This window comes from Erpetoichthys calabaricus, chromosome 10, assembly GCF_900747795.2.
Source record: "Erpetoichthys calabaricus chromosome 10, fErpCal1.3, whole genome shotgun sequence".
Taxonomy (NCBI): domain Eukaryota; kingdom Metazoa; phylum Chordata; class Cladistia; order Polypteriformes; family Polypteridae; genus Erpetoichthys; species Erpetoichthys calabaricus.
Genome location: NC_041403.2, coordinates 20,059,665 through 20,081,902, shown reverse-complemented (window position 1 = coordinate 20,081,902; position 22,238 = coordinate 20,059,665). Strand labels below are relative to the sequence as shown.

The 22,238-nt window shown below is 43.3% G+C and overlaps 1 protein-coding gene across 2 annotated transcripts in view; it reads left to right on the top strand.

Moving 5' to 3' along the window:
• The window catches only part of LOC114658506 (uncharacterized), a 59,321-nt gene that overhangs the window by 7,504 nt on the left and 29,579 nt on the right, over nucleotides 1-22,238 (top strand). For both annotated transcript variants that reach the window (XM_051932714.1, XM_028810574.2), the window contains exons 3-5: nucleotides 7,709-7,896; nucleotides 14,635-14,759; nucleotides 18,934-19,046. In XM_051932714.1, the coding sequence (XP_051788674.1) occupies nucleotides 7,709-7,896; nucleotides 14,635-14,759; nucleotides 18,934-19,046 (426 nt within the window). The remainder of the gene's footprint in view (nucleotides 1-7,708; nucleotides 7,897-14,634; nucleotides 14,760-18,933; nucleotides 19,047-22,238) is intronic.

The following is a 22,238-nucleotide window of genomic DNA, read 5'->3' as shown; positions in this document are numbered from 1 at the left end:
TCACCTGAAGCTAAGCATGTTCGGCCCCAGCCAGTACTTGGATGGGAGACATTATAGGAAAAAAGCTTGGGTTTCTGCTGAAAGAGGTGTTGGTGAGTCCAGCAGGGGCCGCTTACCCTATGGTCTGAATGTGGATCCCAATGCCCCAGTGCAGTGCGGGGACACTACGGGGTTTTCTGATGTTGAGGCTAAATTGCTCTCCATTGCCTGGACATTCTGGCTCTTAATCATCATCTGTGTCTAACTGGCTATCTCTCTCTCTCACCACTTCACTACCTAGTAACTACTAGTTAGTGTATGGTGACTGTGGAGGACACTGAAGACTGTCACATTCATGAAAAAGTTTGAGACGACTTCTACTTTGTGACATGGTGCGTTATCATGCTGGAAGAAGCCATTTCAAGATGGCTTAATTGTGGCCCATGGATCCATCTGGTCAGCAACAATACTCAGGCCATGGCATTGAAGCAATGCTTGGTTGGTATTAACAGCCCCAAAGTGTGCCAAGAAAATATTCCCCATAGTATTGCACCACCAGCAACAGCAGCAGCCTAAACTGTTGGCACAAAGCAGGTTGGGCACATGGATTCATGTTGTTCTGACCCTAGCATCTGTGTGCCTCAGCAGAAATCGAGATTCATCTGACCAGGCTACGTCTTTGTAGTGTTAAATTGTCCAGGTTTCCTCAGTCTGTGCCCACTGCAGCCTTAGCTTTCTGTTCTTGGCTGAAAGGAGTGGGACCTGGCGTGGTCTTTAGCTGTTGTAACCCATCTGCCTTAAGGTTCAAGGGGATGTGCATTCTCAGGAGCTTTTCTCCTCACCACAGTTGTACAGAGTGGTTATTTGAGTTGTCACAGCCTTTCTGTCAGCTTGAACCTGTCTGGCAATTCTCCTCTGACTTCTCTCATCACCAAGGTGTTTCCATCTGAGGAACTGCCACTCACTGGATGTTTTTGGTGCCATTCTGAGTAAACTCTACAGACTGTTATGCATGAAAATCCCAGGAGATAATTGGTCACAGAAATATTGAAACCAGCCCACCTGGCACCAGCAATCATACCAAGGTTGAAACCATTGGCATCATATTATGTCCCCTGGATGTGAACATTAACTGAAGCTCCTGACCTGTATCTGCAGGACTGTATGAATTGCACTGCTGCCACATGATTGGCCGATTAGATAATTTTATGCATAATGAGTGTATTATAGGTGTCTGTCTCACCTGAACATTAAGATTCTGTAAGCAGTTTAATTATTTTCATATTAGATGGCACTCAGCGGATGTATCAGATTTTTTACAATTAAAACCGAGTCAGACAGATTTTATTTGTTGGGAATGAAACTCAAAAGGATCATTTTACTGTGGCAAACTGGGTGTCTTTACAAGTTAAATTAAGTCAGAGGCGGGTGATGTTTTGGATTCTATTTTTTCCTTTATCTCCCATATTCAGTAAATACAGTAATGAAGGATTCTTATTATCATTTAAGAAATATAACCAAACTTAGAAACTTCTTATCCCAGGAGGTTGTGCATTTTTTACCAGCCCCTGCAATGCTGTATTCTCTACAATTGGTTTCAAAAGTGGGTGCAGGGGTCTTGTCTTGAAGTGAAAATCGAGAACATGACGTCTCAGTGTTGAAGGGTCTGCACTGACTACTGGTGTCATCTGGAGGTGATTTTAAAGTTCTTCTGTGTGTATTCTCATTGTAATCTCATTGAGATGGCACAGATGGTGAACCAGATGAGGGTAGGGAAGGCCACAGGGATCTGTGGTATCCGGAGTGAACTTCTCCAGGCTGGTGGTATGGCTGGCATTGCAAGCAATCTTTGCCTCCATTTGGGAGACTGGCATCATCCCAACTGACTGGAAAACGGGACTTGTCATCTTTATCTGGAAAGGGAAGGGTGATCGCCTGGATTGTGGCAACTACAGGGGGGTAACAATGCTCTCGGTGCCAGGTAAGGTCCTTGCTAGGGTCGTCCTCAGTGGGATCCGTGATCACTTGCTCATCTACCAGCAACCGGAACAGTCTGGTTTTACACCTAAAAAGTCTACCATCGACCACATCCTGGCACTGAGGGTTCTCATGGAGCGCAAACGCGAATATCGGCAGAGTTTCTTTGCAGCCTTTGTCGATTTTCGTAAAGTTTTTGACTCAGTTGATCGAGCTGCCCTGTGGGACATTCTGAGACTTCACAGGATCCCCCTCAAGGCTGCTGGATATCATGGCCAGCCTGTCCACTGGTACTGTGAGTGCTGTGCAGAGTGGAGGCAGACCCTCTGTGTTTTTCCCAGTTGATTCTGGGGTTCGTCAGGGGTGTGTTTTTGCTCCTACTCTGTTCAATGCTTGTATGAACTGGGTGTTGGGCAAGGACGTGGAGCCCAGCAGGCTGTGGGGCATCTGTTGGTGAAGGAAGATTCACTGATCTTGACTTTGCCAACAATGCTGTGATCTTCACAGAGTCAATGGAGGCTCTGATTCGAGGTTCTTGAGAAACTGAGTGAGGAGTCTGAGTGTCTGGGCTTGCGAGTGTCCTGATAAAAACCAAAGATCCATTAGCCTTAATTGCCTCTTGGGCACGGCCATCAGCAGTGTGTTTGTCTGCAGAGAGAGTGTTGACCTCGTTGAGAGGTTTATTTGCCTTGGCAGTGACATTCATAGGAAGAGTCAGCACAGACATGAAGTCAGTGGATGAATTGGGAGAGCATGGGGGGGTCATGAGGTCACTGGTAAGGGGTGTGTGGCGCTCCCGATATCTATGCAAAAGGATGAAGGTCCAAGCCTTTAGAGTCCTGGTGCTTCCTGTCTTGCTATATGGTTGTAAGACATGGACGCTATCCAATGACCTGAGATGAAGACTGGACTCCTTCATGTGTGTCTTTTTGGAGAATCCTTAGGTACCGTTGGTTTGACTTTGTGTTGCTCATGGAGTCCTGAATGAGGCACACTACCTGCATTGTGAGGGAGCGTCAGTTACAGCACTACGGCCATGTGGCGTGATTCCCTGTGAGTGATCCGGCTTGTAGGATCCTCATTGTTGAGGACCTCAGCGGCTTGACCAGGCCAAGTAGACGCCCATGGAACACCTGGCTGCGGCAGATAGAGGGTCATTTCCAGGAGGTGGGACTGGACCGCGGGTCTGCCTGGGGGGTTTGCCAACCAGGATACCAAGGTGCTTCATCATGTGGTGGGCGCAGCAACAAGCTATGCCAGTGAATGCACCCCAACTAGACCCGATCTCTAACCTGTGTGTATTTAGCAAGTCTATGAATGGCTTAGCGCCTGAATATTCAGCTGAATCCCCAATCTGTCTAGGCGTCAGTGTGTGGTCTTGGATCAACAAGTAATTTTCTTTTTCGAATGCCATGTGTAACACACTGGAGGAGTAGAGAAGCTGCTTTTTATGTTTCGGCACCCTGCCCGTGACAACCATTACCACTTTTTATTAGACAAGGTAACATCACTGGATGTTGTTAAAAGCAGTTGAATGCGTATCTTTTAGTCAGAACACTCTTTTATTCCATATCTTATGTCTGGATTCTGCTTCTTTTTTAATCCTTAACATTTTATTTTGTTTATTTTTTTATATTCCATTTTAATCTTTTGACTGTATTATAATAAGATACGGAAGATGGCAAATATTATCCTGTTATACAAAAAGCTTAATTGGGCAGATCCAAGTGAATGAAGGATTAAAGTGCATTACAGATAAATGAATGTAAGGAATTACTAAGAATAAGATGGCGCAACACGTGGCAAGAACAGGAGTTTTACTGAACAGCCAGCATGGGTTCAGAAGACGGAGGTCGTGTTTTACTAACATGAGGAAGTAACAAAAGGATACGATAAAAGTGGAGCATAAATATTATTTATCTGGACTTTCAGAAAGCATTTAATGAGGTGCCGCATGAGAGGGTGGGCATCAAACTAAAAGAAGTGGGAGTTCAGGGTGTTGTGTGTCGGTGGGTACAGAACTGGCGCAGACCCAGGAAGCAGAGGGTGATGGTGTGAGGAACCTTAACAGGTATGGTAGAAATTGACCGTCTTATTAAAGAAAGAAACATCCTCTAACAGGACAATTCAGTAATCAGGCAGGAGAAAAGCTCTTCATGGTATCTTTTAATTACTCCTCGGCAAAATGCCTTGGAGGGAGCAGTCAGTGACAGCCTGGTCAGAATGGGCCGAGAAAACAAAGAACAGAGGTTCATTTTATAAACTATTGAATTTACATACAGTGTCAATCAATGCATACATTTTACTCTGGTTGGTTCGTTGGTTTACACCCAAATGACTTATATACAGTATCTCGCAAAAGTGAGTACACCCCTCACATTTTTGTAAATATCTTATTTTATCTTTTCATGGGACAACACTGAAGATATGACACTTTGATACAATGTAAAGTAGTCCGTGTCCAGCTTGTATAACAGTGTAAATTTGCTGTCCCCTCAAAATAACTCAACACACAGCCATTAATGTCTAAACCGCTGGCAAAAAAAAGTGAGTACACTTCTAAGTGAAAAATGTCCAAATTGTGCCCAAAGTGTCAATATTTTGTGTGGCCACCATTATTTTCCAGCACTGCCTTAACTCTCTTGAGCATGGAGTTCACACGAGCTTCACAGGTTGCCTTTGGAATCCTCTTCCACTCCTCCATGACGACATCATGGAGCTGGTGGATGTTGGAGACCTTGTGCTCCTCCACCTTCCATTTGAGGATACCCCACAGATGCTCAATAAGGTTTAGGTCTGGAGACATGCTTGGCCAGTCCAGCACCTTTACCCTCAGTTTCTTTAGCAAGGCAGTGGTCGTCGTGGAGGTGTGTTTGGGGTCGTTATCATGTTGGAATACTGCCCTGTGGCCCAGGGAGGGGATCATGGTCTGCTTCAGTATGTCACAGTACATGATGGCATTCATGGTTCCCTCAATGAACTGTAGCTCCCCAGTGCCGGCAGCACTCATGCAGCCCCAAACCATGACACTCCCACCACCATGCTTGACTGTAGGTAAGACACACTTGTCTTTGTACTTCTCGCCTGGTTGTCGCCACACACGCTTGACACCATCTGAACCAAATAAGTTTATCTTGGTCTCATCAGACCACAGGACATGGTTCCAGTAACCCATGTCCTTAGTCTGCTTGTCTTCAGCAAACTGTTTCCGGGCTTTCTTGTTCATCATCTTTAGAAGAGGCTTCCTTCTAGGATGGCAGCCACGCAGACCAATTTGATGCAGTGAGCGGCGGGCGTATGGTCTGAGCACTGACAGGCTGACCTCTGCAGCAATGCTGGCAGCACTCATACGTCTGTTTTCAAAAGACAACCTCTGGATATGACGCTGGGCAAGTGCACTCAACTTCTTTGATTGACCATGGCGAGGCCTGCTCTGAGTGGAACCTGTCCTGTTAAACCGCTGTATGGTCTTGGCCACTGTGCTGCAGCTCAGATTCAGGGTGTTGCCAATCTTCTTATAGCCGAGGCCATCTTTATGTAGAGCAACAATTCTTTTTTTCAGATCCTCAGAGAGTTCTTTGCCATGAGGTGCCATGTTGAACTTCCAGTGACCAGTATGAGAGAGAGAGCACCAAATTTAACACACCTGCTCCCCATTCACGCCTGAGACCTTGTAACACTAACGAGTCACATGACACCGGGGAGGAAAAATGGCTAATTGGGCACAATTTGGACATTTTTCACTTAGGGGTGTACTCACTTTTGTTGCCAGCGGTTTAGACATTAATGGCTGTGTGTTGTTATTTTGAGGGGAGAGCAAGTTTACACTGTTATACAAGCTGGACACGGACTACTTTACATTGTATCAAAGTGTCATATCTTCAGTGTTGTCCCATGAAAAGATATCATAAAGTATTTACAAAAATGTGAGGGGTGTACTCACTTTTGTGAGATACTGTAAAATAAAAGTCTATTATATTATACCAGTAACAGTGCACTGCATGATAACATACAGTGAATACACTTGACTTGAGCGTTCCTCCTCTTTCTCTGTACGTTTAGCATTCGTTTGCTCAGAGGTTGATGCGCTTGCTGCTTCCTGAGCAGCTCTTCTTCTCTCCACCCTAGCGGCCCGCTTCTTCTCTTCTTCCATCGGCATCTTTTCACGTTAAAACTGATTAAGTAAGTGTTTGTGTTGCAATTACTTAATACGTTTTCCTTCATTCTTCACTTAAGCTGGCATTCAAGTCTTCAATCTGCCTCAAGAATGATTTAAGATATGAAGAGGGAGAGGAAGTGATGGCGAAGGTGGTAGGGATGAGAATGGTGCCCGTACGCATCTGCCACATGGCCGCCCCGCTGGCTGCTGCCGAGAGTTAATTCTACAATAAAATAAAAATAAAAAGAGGAATAACCTTGGAGGTCAATCATCACCCCAAAAGTGGACAGTAGAGGTCACATAGTATATGTGTACCCAATTTCAGGTTATATAAGAGGATTCTGGTTCTTCTTATACCCTTGAGTTGAGCCACCACCCTTGAAATTTCTGTGCCTATATTGTCCATTCTGGTTGTTTACAGGACATCTGCTGACTTCTTAGTCATCACTTGGTCCTCTTTCAGTACATTTTGTTGTTCACTTGACCTTTATCTAATTTCCGACATTTATTAACCCTTTATGCTATTTCTTTAAGATGAATGCTCAGTTACCCTAAAATTATTGTTCCACACAGACTTGGCAGATGTTAAGAGTGGAGTCCAGCAAGGGTCAATGATGGGGCTGATGATATTTTTAATATATATAAATGATTTAGATAGTGATATTAATAACAAGCTGCTTAAGTTTGCAGATGATACCAAGATAGGTGGATTGGCAGATAATCAAGAATCTGTTGAATCATCACAGAGGGACTTAAAGAGCACACAGGCTTGGGCAGATTTGTGGCTTATTGTCAATAAAATTGAAGAATTACACGTAGGACATAAAAATGCAGTGGACTCGACTTGATCAACTGCCAGACAGTGTTCAGAAGCCATTAAGAAGGCTAACAGAATGTCAGTTTATATAGCGCCTTGGTGTGTGGAGTACAAGTCCAAGGAGGTTCTGCTGAAGCTTTATAACACACTGGTGAGGCCTCATCTGGAGTACTGGGTGCAGTTTGGGTCTCCAGGCTACAAAAGGACATAACAGCACTAGAAAAGGTCCAGAGAAGAACCACTGGGCTGATTCAGGGGCTACAGGGGATGAATTAGGAGGAAAGATTAAAAGAGCTGAGCCTTGACAGTTTAAGCAAAAGAAGATGAAGAGGAGACCTGACTGAAGTGTTTACAATTATGAAAGGAATTAGACCAGTAGATTGAGATGGTGACTTTAAAATGAGAACACGGGGACACAGTTGGAAACTTGTGAAGAGTAAATTTCACACAAACATTAGGACGTTTTTCTTCATACAGAGAACCACAGAGACATGGAATAAGTGACCAAGTAGTGTGGTAGACAGGAGAACTTGAGGGACCTTTAAAACTCAACTTTGGAAGAATTAAACAGCTTTGTTTGGCTGAATGGCCTGTTGTCAAAATGTTTCTGATATTCTAACGTTCCAATGTTCTAATTTAACATTTTTATTTTTGTAAAGCACTTTAAGCTGTTTGCTTATTTGTCTGAAGGATGCTATATGCCGTATATTAAGTTATTATTATTATTATAATGGGTCAACTCTTTTATTTTCTTCTTTTTTTTCTTCTTATTTCAGGGACGACAGTTAGGTGACCTACAGAGTAAAAACCCTGCCTGCCACCCTGAGCTCCTGAGCCCCCCTGTAACGTTCAGCTATGACTGGGATTTGGATCTTCCCAGTTCCAGAAGAACTGAACTGTCCAAAAGAAAAAGCGTTAAGCAGATTATACATGAGGAGCAGAGTCTGATTCACAACACAATAAGGTTGACCTTCTCTTTTTATGTGATGTATGTGACGTTTAGCAGTGCTTAAAAATAAGAGGGCAACAGGAATGAACTTCAGTGACTAATGCCATGGATTTTAGCTACAGTTGCAAGTGGTGGCTCTGAGGCTAGGGATCTGCACTGGCAATCGGAAGGTTGCCGGTTCGAATCCCATAAATGCCAAAAGGGACTCTGCTCTGTTGGGCCCTTGAGCAAGGCCCTTAACCTGCAACTGCTGAGCACTTTGAGTAGTGAGAAAAGCACTATATAAATGCAACAAATTATTATTATTATTATAACTGTAAACCACATTTTTTGAGGATTTCAAATTGTTGAAAATGCAGCTACCAGCAAGGCATTCCAGCCATTAGTATGACTCTTTGTACAAAAAACACTCCACAGTTCAAGCATTCTGCGTTTTGAAAGTTTTAGTGAAGTTCAAAGCAAACAGTTCACACAAAAAATAAAGACGAAAGCTGATAATACAGTATATACAAATTAGTAAGACTTCCTATCTATGATGTTCTGTTTAAGGCTTAAGTGTCTAAGGGACAGGTCATAACGTTTCCGTCAGTTATCACACACACTAGGACTGTATGAACAGTAACGTGCATACGGTCAGGAAATTACATGCCCTTCATTGCACTTCACTTCTGATCTTTGCTGGAAGCAAACAGCAGTTATAAGAATCAACAGTGAATTTGGAGAATGAAGGCCGATAAGAAGAGGAGTACGACATGGCTGTGTTCTTCCACGAGATATTTTGCAAGCAGCCGTACCGCCTGCCCTTCAGAACAGGTCATCCACCTGAAGCTAGTCATGTTCTGGCCCAGGAGACCATCAAGGAAAAAGTTTGGTTTGTTGAGGTGTCAGTGAGGCCAGCAGGGGGGCGCTTACCCCGTGGTCTGTGTGCGGATCCCAATACCCCAGTGTAGTGACAGGGTCACTGTGCTGTCAAAATTACGCTGTCCTTCAGATAACTCTCATAAAAGGTCCCTGGGCATCTTTCAAAAAGATTAGGGTGTATCCTGATGTTCTGACTCATCCATGCTGGCCCCCTAATCATCCCCTGTCTCTAATTGGCTATCTCTGCCACCCCATCACCACCTAATAGCTCATCTGTCGCGATAATGGCCAACATTGCATCATCCAGGTGGGTGCTACACCTTGGTGGTGGTTGAATTGGCTCCCCATTGTAAATGTAAAGCATTTTGAGTAGTGGGAAAGGCTCTATGTAAGTGTAAATAATAATTCGTTATTGTTAATGCCTTTCTGTCTACCATTCATGCTTCTTTCTGGCTGTCTAACATCAATGTGAAAGTGTCTCATTATCTCCAGAATTCAGAAATACAGCAGATCATTAAGGACATCCCATTAATTTGTTAGCTTATGGAGTAAAACAGAATCTTCTGTTGTCTAAGGGAAGCCTACATTCCATTCAAATTCAGCAAAACTATAGTAAATTTACCATTAACATTAACTTAAGTTACAAGAATCAAATGTAATTTGCTAATTAGTAAAAGAATTGATGATAGGTATTCACATTATTGTACTGGGCGAGCCAAAAAGAAGTACCACATATCGAATGTTTATTCTGCAAAAACGTTACAAGATAAAATAAATTTCGTTACAACACAAGAAAGGATATACAAAATACGTTTCTTTCACTGTGTTTTAAAAATGAGTTCTTCAAGGTTTTGGCCATCATTAATGATACACTCTTCGAGATGATTTCTGAACGCTCGCATGACTTTGTCGGCCATTTCAAGGGGAATAGCAGTAATTTCGTGGCAAATAGCGTCCTTGAGGGCTTCATGGTTTTGAGGTGGGTGTGTGTATACCATCGACTTCAGAGAGCCCCACAAGAAGAAATCGCACAGAGCGAGATCAGGCGAATGTGAAGGCCACCCAACATCGCCGCACAGGGAGATCAGCTTCCATGTAAAAATCTCCCGCAAAACTTGCATGGATCTGCGTGCCGTATGAGCTGTTGCTCCATCCTGTTGAGCTCAGGCATCCACCACATCCATTTCTTCCAGTTGGGGCCCCAAAAAGTTCTCCAGCATTTCAATGTAACGTTCTGAAGTGATGGTGACCGTCAGTTCCTCCCTCCTCAAAAAAGTAAGGGCCTAAAATGCCAAATCCTGCAAACTGTAGCACGCTCACTGTGAGGGGGTCTCTGATGAAGTTCACGAGGGTTCGTTTTAGCCCAATAGGGAAAGTTTTGCTTATTTACACAACCTTGTGTGATTTTGGGCAATACAAGAAATCAGTTGTTGTTGTTGTTGTCTTCAACTCCTGATGACTGTTTTCCTCTAGGAGGCCCTAGCTCCCTGGAAATACGTATGTTTTGCAATTGTGGCGTCTTAAGTAACCCGAACCTAAATAGTGTAAAAGGAAAACACAAAGAGCAAAGTTAAGGGTTGGGGATTCCGTCCCCGTATACTGTAGTTTGATCAACAAGTTGTAAAAATGGTCAGTCATGAGAGACATACAACAAACAACCAGTAGTGAGAACACAGACAATTTATGCTGTGGGAACGGAAATGGGAAACAGAACGCTGTGGGTTATGGGATGATGGTGATGGCATCACTGGAGGACCGGAGAAAGCGGAGGAACATGGAAGTGACCCAGATGTCTGGCGAAGGTTTTGGAGACTAACTCAAGGGGTTGTTTTCTCGTCTTTCCTGTTAAAATAAAGAGAGAGCGTTTAGTACACCGTCACAGTCCCCGCATTGCTCGTTGGATCTGTTAGCTGCTCCCTAATCGGTCGTGTGTGACAATAGATATATTATAAAAAGGCAATATCCCTCCCATAGTGATACGGCAGTAAGAAATCACATAAGAGAAAACAACTTAGCTTTCTTTAATGCCAATTTATGCGGCATTACAGATGAAGGAAGCCATAGCAAGACTTTTCACCGAAGTGGGAGCTTGATGTATACAGTCTGCCATTTTCGTCACTGTGCTGGAAGTATTTTCAGGATCGTATGACGTTATCTCCCATCCGTTCTTCGGCTTCTAAGGTGTGCCGGGCAATGTTCCAAGGCTTTATACTCTTTCTCCACGTGCAGGCCCTTACTTAGATAAAGCATGCCATTCCAAACAAGGCAAAGAGAGGATACAATTTCACGCTGACTCTAACACATAGAGATAGTGCACGTTGCCCATTTGCAGTTGTCCTTAACTTGTTTTGTCTTAAGATGCTTGCCTAGCAGTTCTAAATGCTGGGCCCCTGTACTAAATCTGGCTTTGTGTTAGCTGTACATGTGAGAAGAAAAGAAAAGCAGGTTTAAAATATTTGCACAGAGCACAGTGACATATTAACCTTATATTCTGATTACAATGAATTCTTCCACCTTTTCTTAGCATGCCACCCAGGGAAAAAAAGATGATCCTCTTGCTCAACATTTTCAGATTTTACTGTTAACTGGCATTCTGGGACTACACTACATTGGTTTTTTTTTTCTAGGCACAATATAAACTGTTTTCTTGCAATTGAATGTTAGCCCCTTCCCTTCCCACTGCCTTCTACCCCCAAATTTAACATTTGCTGTGGTTCTTCTTCACTTTCAGCAGTAAATGCAGTATAATATCATCTGCAAATCACAAACTGGTATCATTGGTACCTTCTACCACCATTACTTTGATTTATTCAGTGGCTGTTAGAAATATTTCACTGTACAATGAGAAAATTAATTGTTAACTAATTAACTCTTTACATTTATAGAGCACTTTTCTCGCTACTCAAACTATTACTCTCACTACTACTTCAACCATCCCCAATGTGTAGTATCCACCCTGATGATGCAATGGCAGCCATTTTTGCACCACTTCGTTCACCACACATTAGCTGTTAGGTGGTGAAGGAGTGGGAAAGAGAGAGCCAATTAGGGGCAGGGGATGATTAGTGGGCAAGAATGACTAAGCCACGGAGGGCAATTTAGCTGGTGTGACAGCAGCCATTTTGTGCCAGTACACTCACCACACATTAACTGTTAGGTGGTGAAGGGGTGAGGTCACTAGTCAACAAGCATTTTGCTACTGGGATTCTTTCATCTGTACTTTAACAAATTTCACTTGCTGACTCCAAATCTGAAAACCGTTTTTGTCCAGCACATCCCGTTTTTTAGTTATGATGTTCCAGGCCTTGGACAACTAGGGTGACTGGACAGTAAAGGCGATGCGTTTCAGCATTTCAGAAATAAGTTTGGTCTCGAGAAAACGGAAACCAAAATTAAGGAAGGTGTTTTTGTTGGCCCTGAAATCCGTAATCTGATGCTTGACGATGAGTTTAAAAGGAAACTGAAGCCAACTGAATCAGCACCCTCATTTGTGCAGGTTTTCCAGAATTTTCTGGGCAGTCACGGAGCAGAGAATTATACAGAGCTTGTGGAGAACCTGCTGAAAGTATTTTAGCTTACAGGAGCCAGAATGTCACGGAAGACGCATTTTTTACATTTTTGTCTCAACTTTTTTCCACCAAATCTAAGTGATGTCAGAGATGAGTATGGGGAAAGATTTCATCAAGATATAAAGGTGATGGAAAAATGATATCGGGGAAAATTCACTCTGAGCATGATGGGTGACTACTGTTGGTTCTTGCAAAGAGAGACGGATGTGCAGTACAAGTGAAAAAGAGAGTGCCTACAACATTGTTGGACACGCTGACCTCACTTTTATATTGAGGTAAATTGACATAAATATGCTTTAATGTGTCTCTGGTATCGTCTTCTGGTTTGTTTTCAGAATAAACACATTTAAATAATTTTGGTGGGACATAGTCCAAACTCCAGATATCGTGTTGATATATTACTGTATATTGATATTCAAAAGTGTCAAAACGTCAATGATGTGTATTTGAAAAACCTGATGTGCTAACTTAATTCCGATTTCATATATGAAATCAGTGTAAAAAACTTAATAAAGAGCTGTTCTGAAGTTCCCAGAAGCAAACAAAAAATATTTTTTTGTAGACCAGTGAAGGGACATGGTATGATTAGGGGACCAGAATGACTAGGCCATGGTAGGCAGTTTAGCCAGGACATCAGTAGACACCCTGCTCTTTACGAAGGATGCCCAGGGATCTTTTATGATCACAGAGAATCAGGATCTCAGTTTTACGTCTCATCTGAAGGATGGTGCCTATTTTTACAGTACAGTGTGCTGGGGCATTAAGATCTAAATACAGGCCTCACCAACACCTCTTCTAGCAGCAACCCAAGATTTTCCTAGATGTTCTCCCACCCAAGTACTGGCCGGGCCCAAACATGCTTAGCTTCAGATGAATAACTTGTTCTGAAGCACAGGTGGTATGGTTTCTGGCAAAAACATCGGGTGAACAAGCACAGCCTGGTCATAGTCCTCTTCTTCTTGACTTCCATTCTCCAAATCCACTGCTGATTCTTATAGCTGCTGTGAAGCTTCAGAGGTGCAGTGCGGAATTTGTGGAAGTAAAAGGTACAAAAAGTGCAATGTTTAGAATATGAATGTGGAATAGAAATGCAAAACAATTTATATGTATTGTGAAAGTCAACCCCAACACAGACTGGCTCAGAGACACACAAGTCCGAAAGCACACTTTTTATTTCTGTCTTTTTCCAGCACAGCATGCACAAGTCACCAACTACTATTGCTCAGTCCCTTTTTCTCTCTTATTTCTCTTTGTTACTGTTTCTGTTTCTCTTTGCCACCTCCATTCCTCTCCATGCAAGCATTGTCCTCTACCTCCTGACTTTGGCTCCTTGAATGGAGTGAGGCGGCCTCATTTATACTGCGCTCCAGGTTCTCTTTTACGATCATCCGGCAGCACTTCCTGGTGTGGCAGAAGTGCTGCATGGACACCCAGAAGCACTACAGGTGCACCCAGATCCTCTTCTGGCAGCACATCCTTGTCCTGATCGATGCTTCACAAATTCATCACAGAAGTCTACAGAATGTTCATTGGATTTCATGGTTTGGTTTTTGTCATTACTTACAGTGAGAATTGTGGGACCTTCTATACACAGTTGCACATTTGCCTTTCGAAATGATGACCAATCAGTTCAGTTTGCCACAGATGGACTCCAGTCAAGTTCTAGACACGTCTTGAGGTGAATTAAAGCAAATGGGATACACCTGACCACAGTTTGGAGTGCCACTGTAAAGGGTCTGAATACTTGTATGAATGAAAGGCTTCATTTTTTGATTTTTAATAAATTTGCGAGCCTTTCTGAAAACATTTTCTCTTTGTCATTATGAATTATTGAGTGTAGACAGATGGGCACAAAAGGCAAATTTATCCATTTAAAATAAAATCTGCAACACAATGAATTGTACAGAAAGTGAAAGGGTCTGAATACCCTCTGAATCCACTGTATGGGTGACTTACACTGTAAATCAGTGGATGTGACATTTGTGTTTTTTAAAGGAATAAGAATTGTACACCAGAAAATGGAACCAAGTAACACCCCAGCTTTCCTGTTCCTGTTTTCGTTAAGTGCCAGTTTGAATTTTACTCTAAAGACCATTACATGCCGAGCACAATATTAAATTCAAGGAAATGCCATTTACTTTTAGGTCAAAGTGTACTCAGAAGGTTGCTGGGATTTGAAGAGACGTCCAGCTTCTAAACCTCTGGATCTCCCAATTGTGTCTCAGAGAATGTGAACTTGTGGCTTGATGTGTGACAGGAAATCCTTCTTGCTGATTGGCTGCTTCATTTGCTTTTTTTTTTTTTTTTATTCAATCTTTTGCAGATTAGTCACATCAGCCCCGTCCACCAAGAGTGCCCTCGCTGTGCCAACCGAGCCAGTTGCTCACACAAGTATCAGGCCATTTTCCTGCAATGATGCTCAGGCTGGAAAGTGCATACATTCAAAAGGTAAAAGTGTACCTTATTTTTATAAATGTATTAATTCACAAGTAATGTACTAATAATAAATTCACTTTTTTGAATGAATCAATATATTTCTTGTCATTGCACAAGTACAACGAAATTGGATGCCATCCTATTAGTTCAAAACATCAAGAAATTCTTCTTATTCTTCCAGCTGCTCCCATTAGGGGTTGCCACAGCGGATCATCTTACAATTTTTCTGCCCTCTGCATCTTGTTCTGTCACCCCCATCACCTGCATGTCCTCTCTCACCACATCCATAAACCTTCTCTTAGGCCTTCCTCTTTTCCTCTTACCAGAGAGCTCTATCCTTAACATCCTTCTCCCAATATACCCAGCATCTCTCCTCTGCACATGTCCAAACCAACACAATCTCGCCTCTCTGACTTTGTCTCCAAACCGTCCAACTGGAGCTGACCCTCTAATGTCCTCATTTCTAATCCTGTCCATCCACGTCACACCCAATGCCAATCTTAACATCTTTAACTCTACTACTTCCAGTTCTGTCTCCTGCTTTCTAGTCAGTGCCATCGTCTCCAACCCATAAAACATCAAGAAAATATAAAACTACAAAAACATATAAATATGAAGATTTATAAAAGTGAAGAAGCAAAAGAAACATCTCACTATGCAACGAGACATTTTTCACATTCTGCTTGTATTCATTGCCTGATTGAGCCCTAACCCTTTAAGGTTTTACAGACAGAGAAGATTAAACAGGAGTCCCCGTGGACTGTGATGTTTGCTGATATCATTGTGATCTGTAGTGAGAGTAGGGAGCAGGTTGAGGAGACCATGGAGAGGTGGAGATATGCTCTCGAGAGGAGAGGAATGAAGGTCAGTAGGAACAAGACAGAATACACGTGTGTGAATGAGAGGGAGGTCAGTGGAATGGTGAGGATGCAGGGAGTACAGTTGGTGAAGATGGAGGAGTTTAAATACTTGGGATCAACAGTACAGAGTAATGGGGAGAGTGGAAGAGAGGTGAAGAAGAGAGTGCAGGCAGGGTGGTGTGGGTGGAGAAGAGTGTCAGGAGTGATTTGTGACAGATGGGCATCAGCAAGAGTGAAAGGGAAGGTCTACAGGACAGTAGTGAGACCAGTTATGTTATATGGGTTGGAGACGGTGGCACTGACCAGAAAGCAGGAGACAGAGCTGGAGGTAGCAGAGTTAAAGATGTTAAGATTTGCATTAGGTGTGACAAGGATGGACAGGATTAGAAATGAGGACATTAGAGGGTCAGCTCAGGTTGGGAGACAAAGTCAGAGAGGCGAGATTGTGTTGGTTTGGACATGTGCAGAGGAGAGATGCTGGTTATACTGGGGGAAGGATGCTAAGGCTAGAGCTGACAGGCAAGAGGAAAAGAGGAAGGCCTAAGAGAAGATTTATGGATGCGGTGAGAGATGACCTGCAGGTGATGGGGGTGACAGAGCAAGATGGAGAAGACAGGGAGATATGGAAAAAGATGATCTGCTGTGGCAACCCCTAATGGGAGAAGCAAAAAGAAGAAGAAAAAGTTTCACAGTATGAGCATCATTTAGTGCAGTCACAGCCTTTGGGTAAAAATCTATTTGTCCGAAGCGTCTGCCTGGGAGCAGCAGTTCAAACAGAGAGTGACTGGGGTGGGATGGATCTTTAATTATGCTCCAGGCCTTTTTCAGGCTATGGGAGCTGTAAAGATCTACCAAAGATGGAAGAGGACATCCAAAGATCTTCTGGGCAGTGGTAATGACCCTCTGGAGTGTTTTCCTCTCTGTTGCTGTGCAGTTGGCAAACCACACACAGATGCAATAAGTCAATATGCTTTCTATGGAGCAACAGTAGAACAGTTTGTGGGTGAAATGGCTCTTTCTGAGGATCCTCAGGAAGTAATGTCTCTGCTGTGCCTTCTTTACCAGCTCTGTGGTGTTTGCACTCCAATTCAGCTCCTCCTCTACAGTATGAGTTTACTTTTTACTTGTTACTGATTTCAGTTCAGTCAGTGCAGCTCTCACTGCTATCATGGTTACAACAAGAACATTTATTTCTGCAGCACGTTTTCATACAAAGAATGTAACTCAAAGTGCTTTACAAAATGTCAAAGAGAATGTTACAAGAAAAGAAAAATGAATAACATTAGGTAAGAATATCAATGAATAATATTATTCAATATTATTGAATATTATTCAAATAAATCAATCCATATGATCTTATAAAACATATAGTAGATGCCAAGGTGAACAGGCCGGCATCCTGACTGTAATAGAAAGTGATTCCTTACCTGGGTGGGAGGCCATAATGGAAGGAGCTCAGCCGGCCAGGATGGTTTGTGATCCTTATTCTAGTCGGGATAAAAAGCTAATGGATGGATTGGGCAAAAATGGATGCCAGAGGCAGTTCCTTCCCCCATACGATGGCAGTGTCCCTCCAGGCTGGTCCCAGTTTGGACTCCCACAGGTTTGAATGGGACTTGGAGTGTAGGAGAGCAGCCTTGTTGGGGTTCTTTGTTGCCACAAGAGGGCGCTATTAGAGGAAGATTGCTCTGGTTTCCGAATGACTCAGAAGTGCTCCGGATGACCAGTACTGTGACAATGAAAGCATTCGGTGGTCCAATTTAAAATAAGCCTGCCACATCACCTTAGGGAGTCAGAGTTGGGAGGCAGTGGGTGACACCAGGAGGGTGGAAGAAATATTATCCCATTATATAAAAAGGGTAACCAGGTAGATCCAAGCAACTATAGGCCAGTAAGCTTAACATGCATCACAGGCAAATTAATGGAAGGAATTATTAAGGATAAGATTGAGCAACACCTGGCAAGGGCAGGAGTTATTAGGAACAGTCAGCATGAGTTCTGAAGAGGGAGGTCGTGTTTTACTAACATGCCGAAATTCTATGAGGAAGCAACAAAAGGATACGATCAAAGTGGAGCAGATGAGATTATTTATCTTGACTTTCAGAATGCATTTGATAAGGTGCCACATGAGAGGTTGGGCATCAAACTAAAAGAAGTGGGAGTTCAGGGTGATGTTTTTAGATGGGGGCAGAATTGGCTCAGACACAGGAAGCAGAGGGTGATGGTGCGAGGAACCTCTTCAGAACTGGCCGATGTTAAGAGTGGTGTCCAGCAGGGGGCAGTGCTGGGGCCGCTGCTGTTTTTAATAAAAATAAATGATATGGACAGGAATGTAAGTAACAAGCTGGTTAAGTTTGCAGATGATACCAAGCTAAATGGATTGGCAGATAATCTCAAATCCATTGAAGTATTATAGAGGGACTTGGACAGCAGATAGGCTTGGGCAGATCTGTGGCTTAATGTCAGTAAATGTAAAGGATTACACGTAGGAAGTAAAAATTTGAGGTTTGAATACACAATGGGAGGTCTGAAAATCGAGAGTACACCTTATGAGAAGGATTTAGAAATCGTAGTGGACACTATCAACTTCCAGACAGTGTTCAGAAGCCACTAACAGATTGCCAGGTTATATAGCGCCCTGATGTGTGGAGTACAAGTCCAAGGAGGTTCTGCCCAAGCTTTATAACACACTGGTGAGGCCTCATCTGGAGTACTGGGTGCAGTTTTCATCTCCAGGCTACAAAAAGGACAAAGCAGTGCTGGAAAAGGTCCAGAGAAGAGCAACTAGTCTGATTCCAGGGCTGTTGTATAAGCCCTGTTTATACTTGGTGTGTCTGCATCACCACGAGGGTCTGCTAGGGTACACATAACAAAAATTTCGTCAGCAGTCCTGGTGCGTGGAAAACTCACATTTCCAACCATATACAGAGTTTTGTGACCGTGCAGTCCTGTGTATATCAATCACACATACGCTAGACAAATAAACTTGGGCTCATTCAAGGAACAGTTGTGTGAAATGATTCGCCAATATCCACACCAACACTAAAAGCACACAGAGATAGCTAAATGTGCACAAATTCATGGCGAAAAATCACGTAGACCCTAGGCAACGATTAAATGTCTTCAAGATCAACAGACAAGGGAAAAACGTTGGGAGAAAGCTGGGGGGATCTGCAGCCGAGCAGTGTCACGGACCAAATGCTTCAACTATGAACAGACCAGGGTGTGCACCCTCTGAGTGTGATGGCATCTGCAGCTGCCTGCTTGCTCCCGAGTTGAAACAGGCCGTGACACCATGTTCTTGTCCTTTTTGTCTTCCTCCACAGGTTTCCATAAACATTCAGAAGAAGGGTACATGATAATTAAATTCAAAAAGCCCAGATCACAGGCATCTAATAGAGGAGCATCTTCAGCAAGGAGGGAGAAGTGGTCTAATGAGGTAGTATACCTTTCATTTCAGAAGAACAAGAAGAAAATTCCTGTGTTGATTTAAGCTTATTTTTTACCCTGTATTGTCCATAAATGAATACCCCATGGCAATAATTAATCCATCCATCCATCCATGTTCCAACCCGCTGAATCCAAACACAGGGTCACAGAGGTCTGCTGGAGCCAATCCCAGCCAACACAGGGCACAAGGCAGGAACCAATCCCGGGCAGGGTGCCAACCCACCACAGGCAATAATTAATGTATTTATTAAATGTGCTGTAACATCATTTTATCATTTTAGTGCGGGCATCCATAACATTAGACTGAAATCAGCCTGCACCTCCAGGTAGAACCAAAATGAAATGAATATACTGAGCTAACGTGCTTATTCACGTAGCGTGAAGGGTGTTGTGGTGGATAGCACTGCCGCCTCACGGCTCCAGTCATGGTTTTGATTCCCTCACCTTGATGTTGCCTGTATGTTGTCTCCATGTCTACATGGGTTTTCTTCAGGTATTTCCTCACAAAGACGTGCAGCCGAGTCTAACGGGTGACTCTAAAACGGTCCCCGAGTGGGCGTCTGCTTGACTGAAATCCATAATAAACTGTCACCCTATAGTGTGGTTGCTAATTCTGAGACCTGTGTCTGCAAGTTGATGACTTTATGTTCAGAGCTGCTGCCTTTAAATGTAGTCCATGTGTCACTGACTCCCTCATTTCTTGTGGTCTGCATTTACAGTATATCATACCTGTTGGGACTGTTCCATAAAAGTTCAAAATTCTTAAAAAGACTGGTAACTGAATTCAGACGATGCCTTGGTCAGTACCCTTTAAGGGCCCATTCACACCTAAGTGTTTTTTGGCGTTTTAGTGCCAGACCAGAACGCCCCCTAAAATGTTAGTGAAGTTATTTGCCATCATTTTCATTCACACCTAAGCAGCATTATAGCAGCGAACACTTTATATAAATAAAATATTATTATTATTTAGAAAACTCCTGCATGCAGCAATTTCTGAGTGTTTTCAGCCAAAGGCTTATTGTATTGAAATCAATGGCAATGCTTATAAAACACTGGTAAAAAAAAACAAAAATAAAAGAACATTTTGGACGGGTCTTTTTACAGAAAGCCACTGCCTCTTACTGGAAGAGCCAGGAGTGAAGCAGCTCATTGAAACTAGAAATATATGTAATGTCATCAGTTGAGGGTAAGACCGAAGTCGAGATGAAATGTTGGGGAGCCAACAGCGCCACTCCATTTATGCAAGATAATAAACTGACTTAAAGTAACAAGGGCTTTGTGGTGCAGTAAAGAAACAAAAGCAAAATATAGTCATTGGTTTTATCCCAAAGGCTCTGGAGAGCAGTCAGGCTTCAGGGTCGGGGCTCCGTAGCGCAGGTAACTCATCAGGAGCGTCTTCTCTGAGCTGTGGGTATCATAAGAGACAGAAGAGTCAAGTGTCGTTGGTGAGGTTTCACTCCCTCTGCCCAAAGAAATCTCCCGATGGCGCATTGTTCGACAAAGGTGCAATCCTAGAGCAGAGCGTCTGTGTTAATTTCATCCATCCATCCATCCATTTTCCAACCCGCTGAATCCTAACTACTGGGTCACGGGGGTCTGCTGGAGCCAATCCCAGCCAACACAGGGTACAAGGCAGGAACCAATCCTGGGCAGGGTGCCAACCCACCGCAAAACACACACAAACACACCCACACACCAAGCACACACTAGGGCCAATTTAGAATCGCCAATCCACCTAACCTGCATGTCTTTGGACTGTGGGAGGAAACCGGAGCGCCCGGAGGAAACCCACGCAGACACGGGGAGAACATGCAAACTCCACGCAGGGAGGACCCGGGAAGCGAACCCGGGTCTCCTAACTGTGTTAATTTCACCTTGGCTTTAACTAGACTAGCAGCAGAGCACTGTGCTGTGTGTATCCAAACTGCCGATAAGTCATTGCAAACCAGTGATGACTGCTCTAAGACTACAAGGGAAGCTCCGCTTCCTCTACTATGTCAGAAAATAAATGCTCGTATATGCACTGTCGTATTTGTATTGGTTTTAATAAAAGTGCGCTAGAACGCGTTCAACTTCATGACTAGCTCGTTCAGAATCGGGTATTTATTGTAGATTTTTTTGACGCGATTTTCTTGTCATACATTTCCGTGCAGCACAGCGCGTTAAACCCTCCTGAAGCCCAGCTTCACTGGAGCTCTATGGGCAAGCACAGAGGAGCTTTTTTCACTGCAGAAAAGCTGGACGGTAATTGGATAAATGCACCAAAATCGTCACTTCCAGGGAGGCTCAGCTTCTCTGGGAGTGAATGGAGGAGTGGGCGGGCCAGGACGCTGTGCTGCTGCATGATGATTGGAGGAGCTGTTTAAAGGGCAGAACCCCTTTTTTGATTGACAGCATGTCTTAAGTATACATCAGCACTACAGAGATTCGAGTTCAGTCCCATGCGGATTTGCAGGTGAAGTCGAACGACAAACTGCTGCACTCTGTATTGTTTGCTGGTGGTATAAACCATTTTTGTTTGTACAAATCATTCTTTAAATAATAAAAAAAAACCATATTATAGCGTTCTTGACTTTGCTCCTTGTTTCAGCATTGTAAAGTTAGTTCGTTCATATAATTAAAGTAGCTCGTGGAAGGGGAAACTAGCCAGCTAGCAAGCTGTGCATAATGGCAGACACAGACGGTGCTAATATTGTTGACCTGCTTTTGGCAAAACCATTTAGTAGTCTTCCTTACGAGGAGAGACTCAGAATTAAATGGCAGGGCAGACCAACGCCCAAGATTGATCTGGTGCAAAAATCAGGAAAAAATAACAGGTCTTTTCAGCTCTCCTGGTATGACAAGGTGAACTGGCTGACTGGAAGTGCTGTGACAAAGAAAATGTACTGTTGGCAGGGCCGGATTTTCCTATAGGCTAACTAGGCTTCAGCCTAGGGCCTCAAGATCAAGAGGGGCCTACATTCAAATTGTTAGCAAAATTTTATTATCTCTCGTGTAATTTACAAACTTAAAAATGGAAGGTGAAAGGGCCTCATAAGTGGAATAGCCTAGGGCCTCTTTTCATATAAATCCAGCCCTGACTGTTGGCCATGCCTTTTGACGAAACCTTCTCAGGGAATGGGATGTGTTTGGTCAAACGTGGGTTTTGGGGATCTGGGTAACTTTGACAAGGCATACTAAA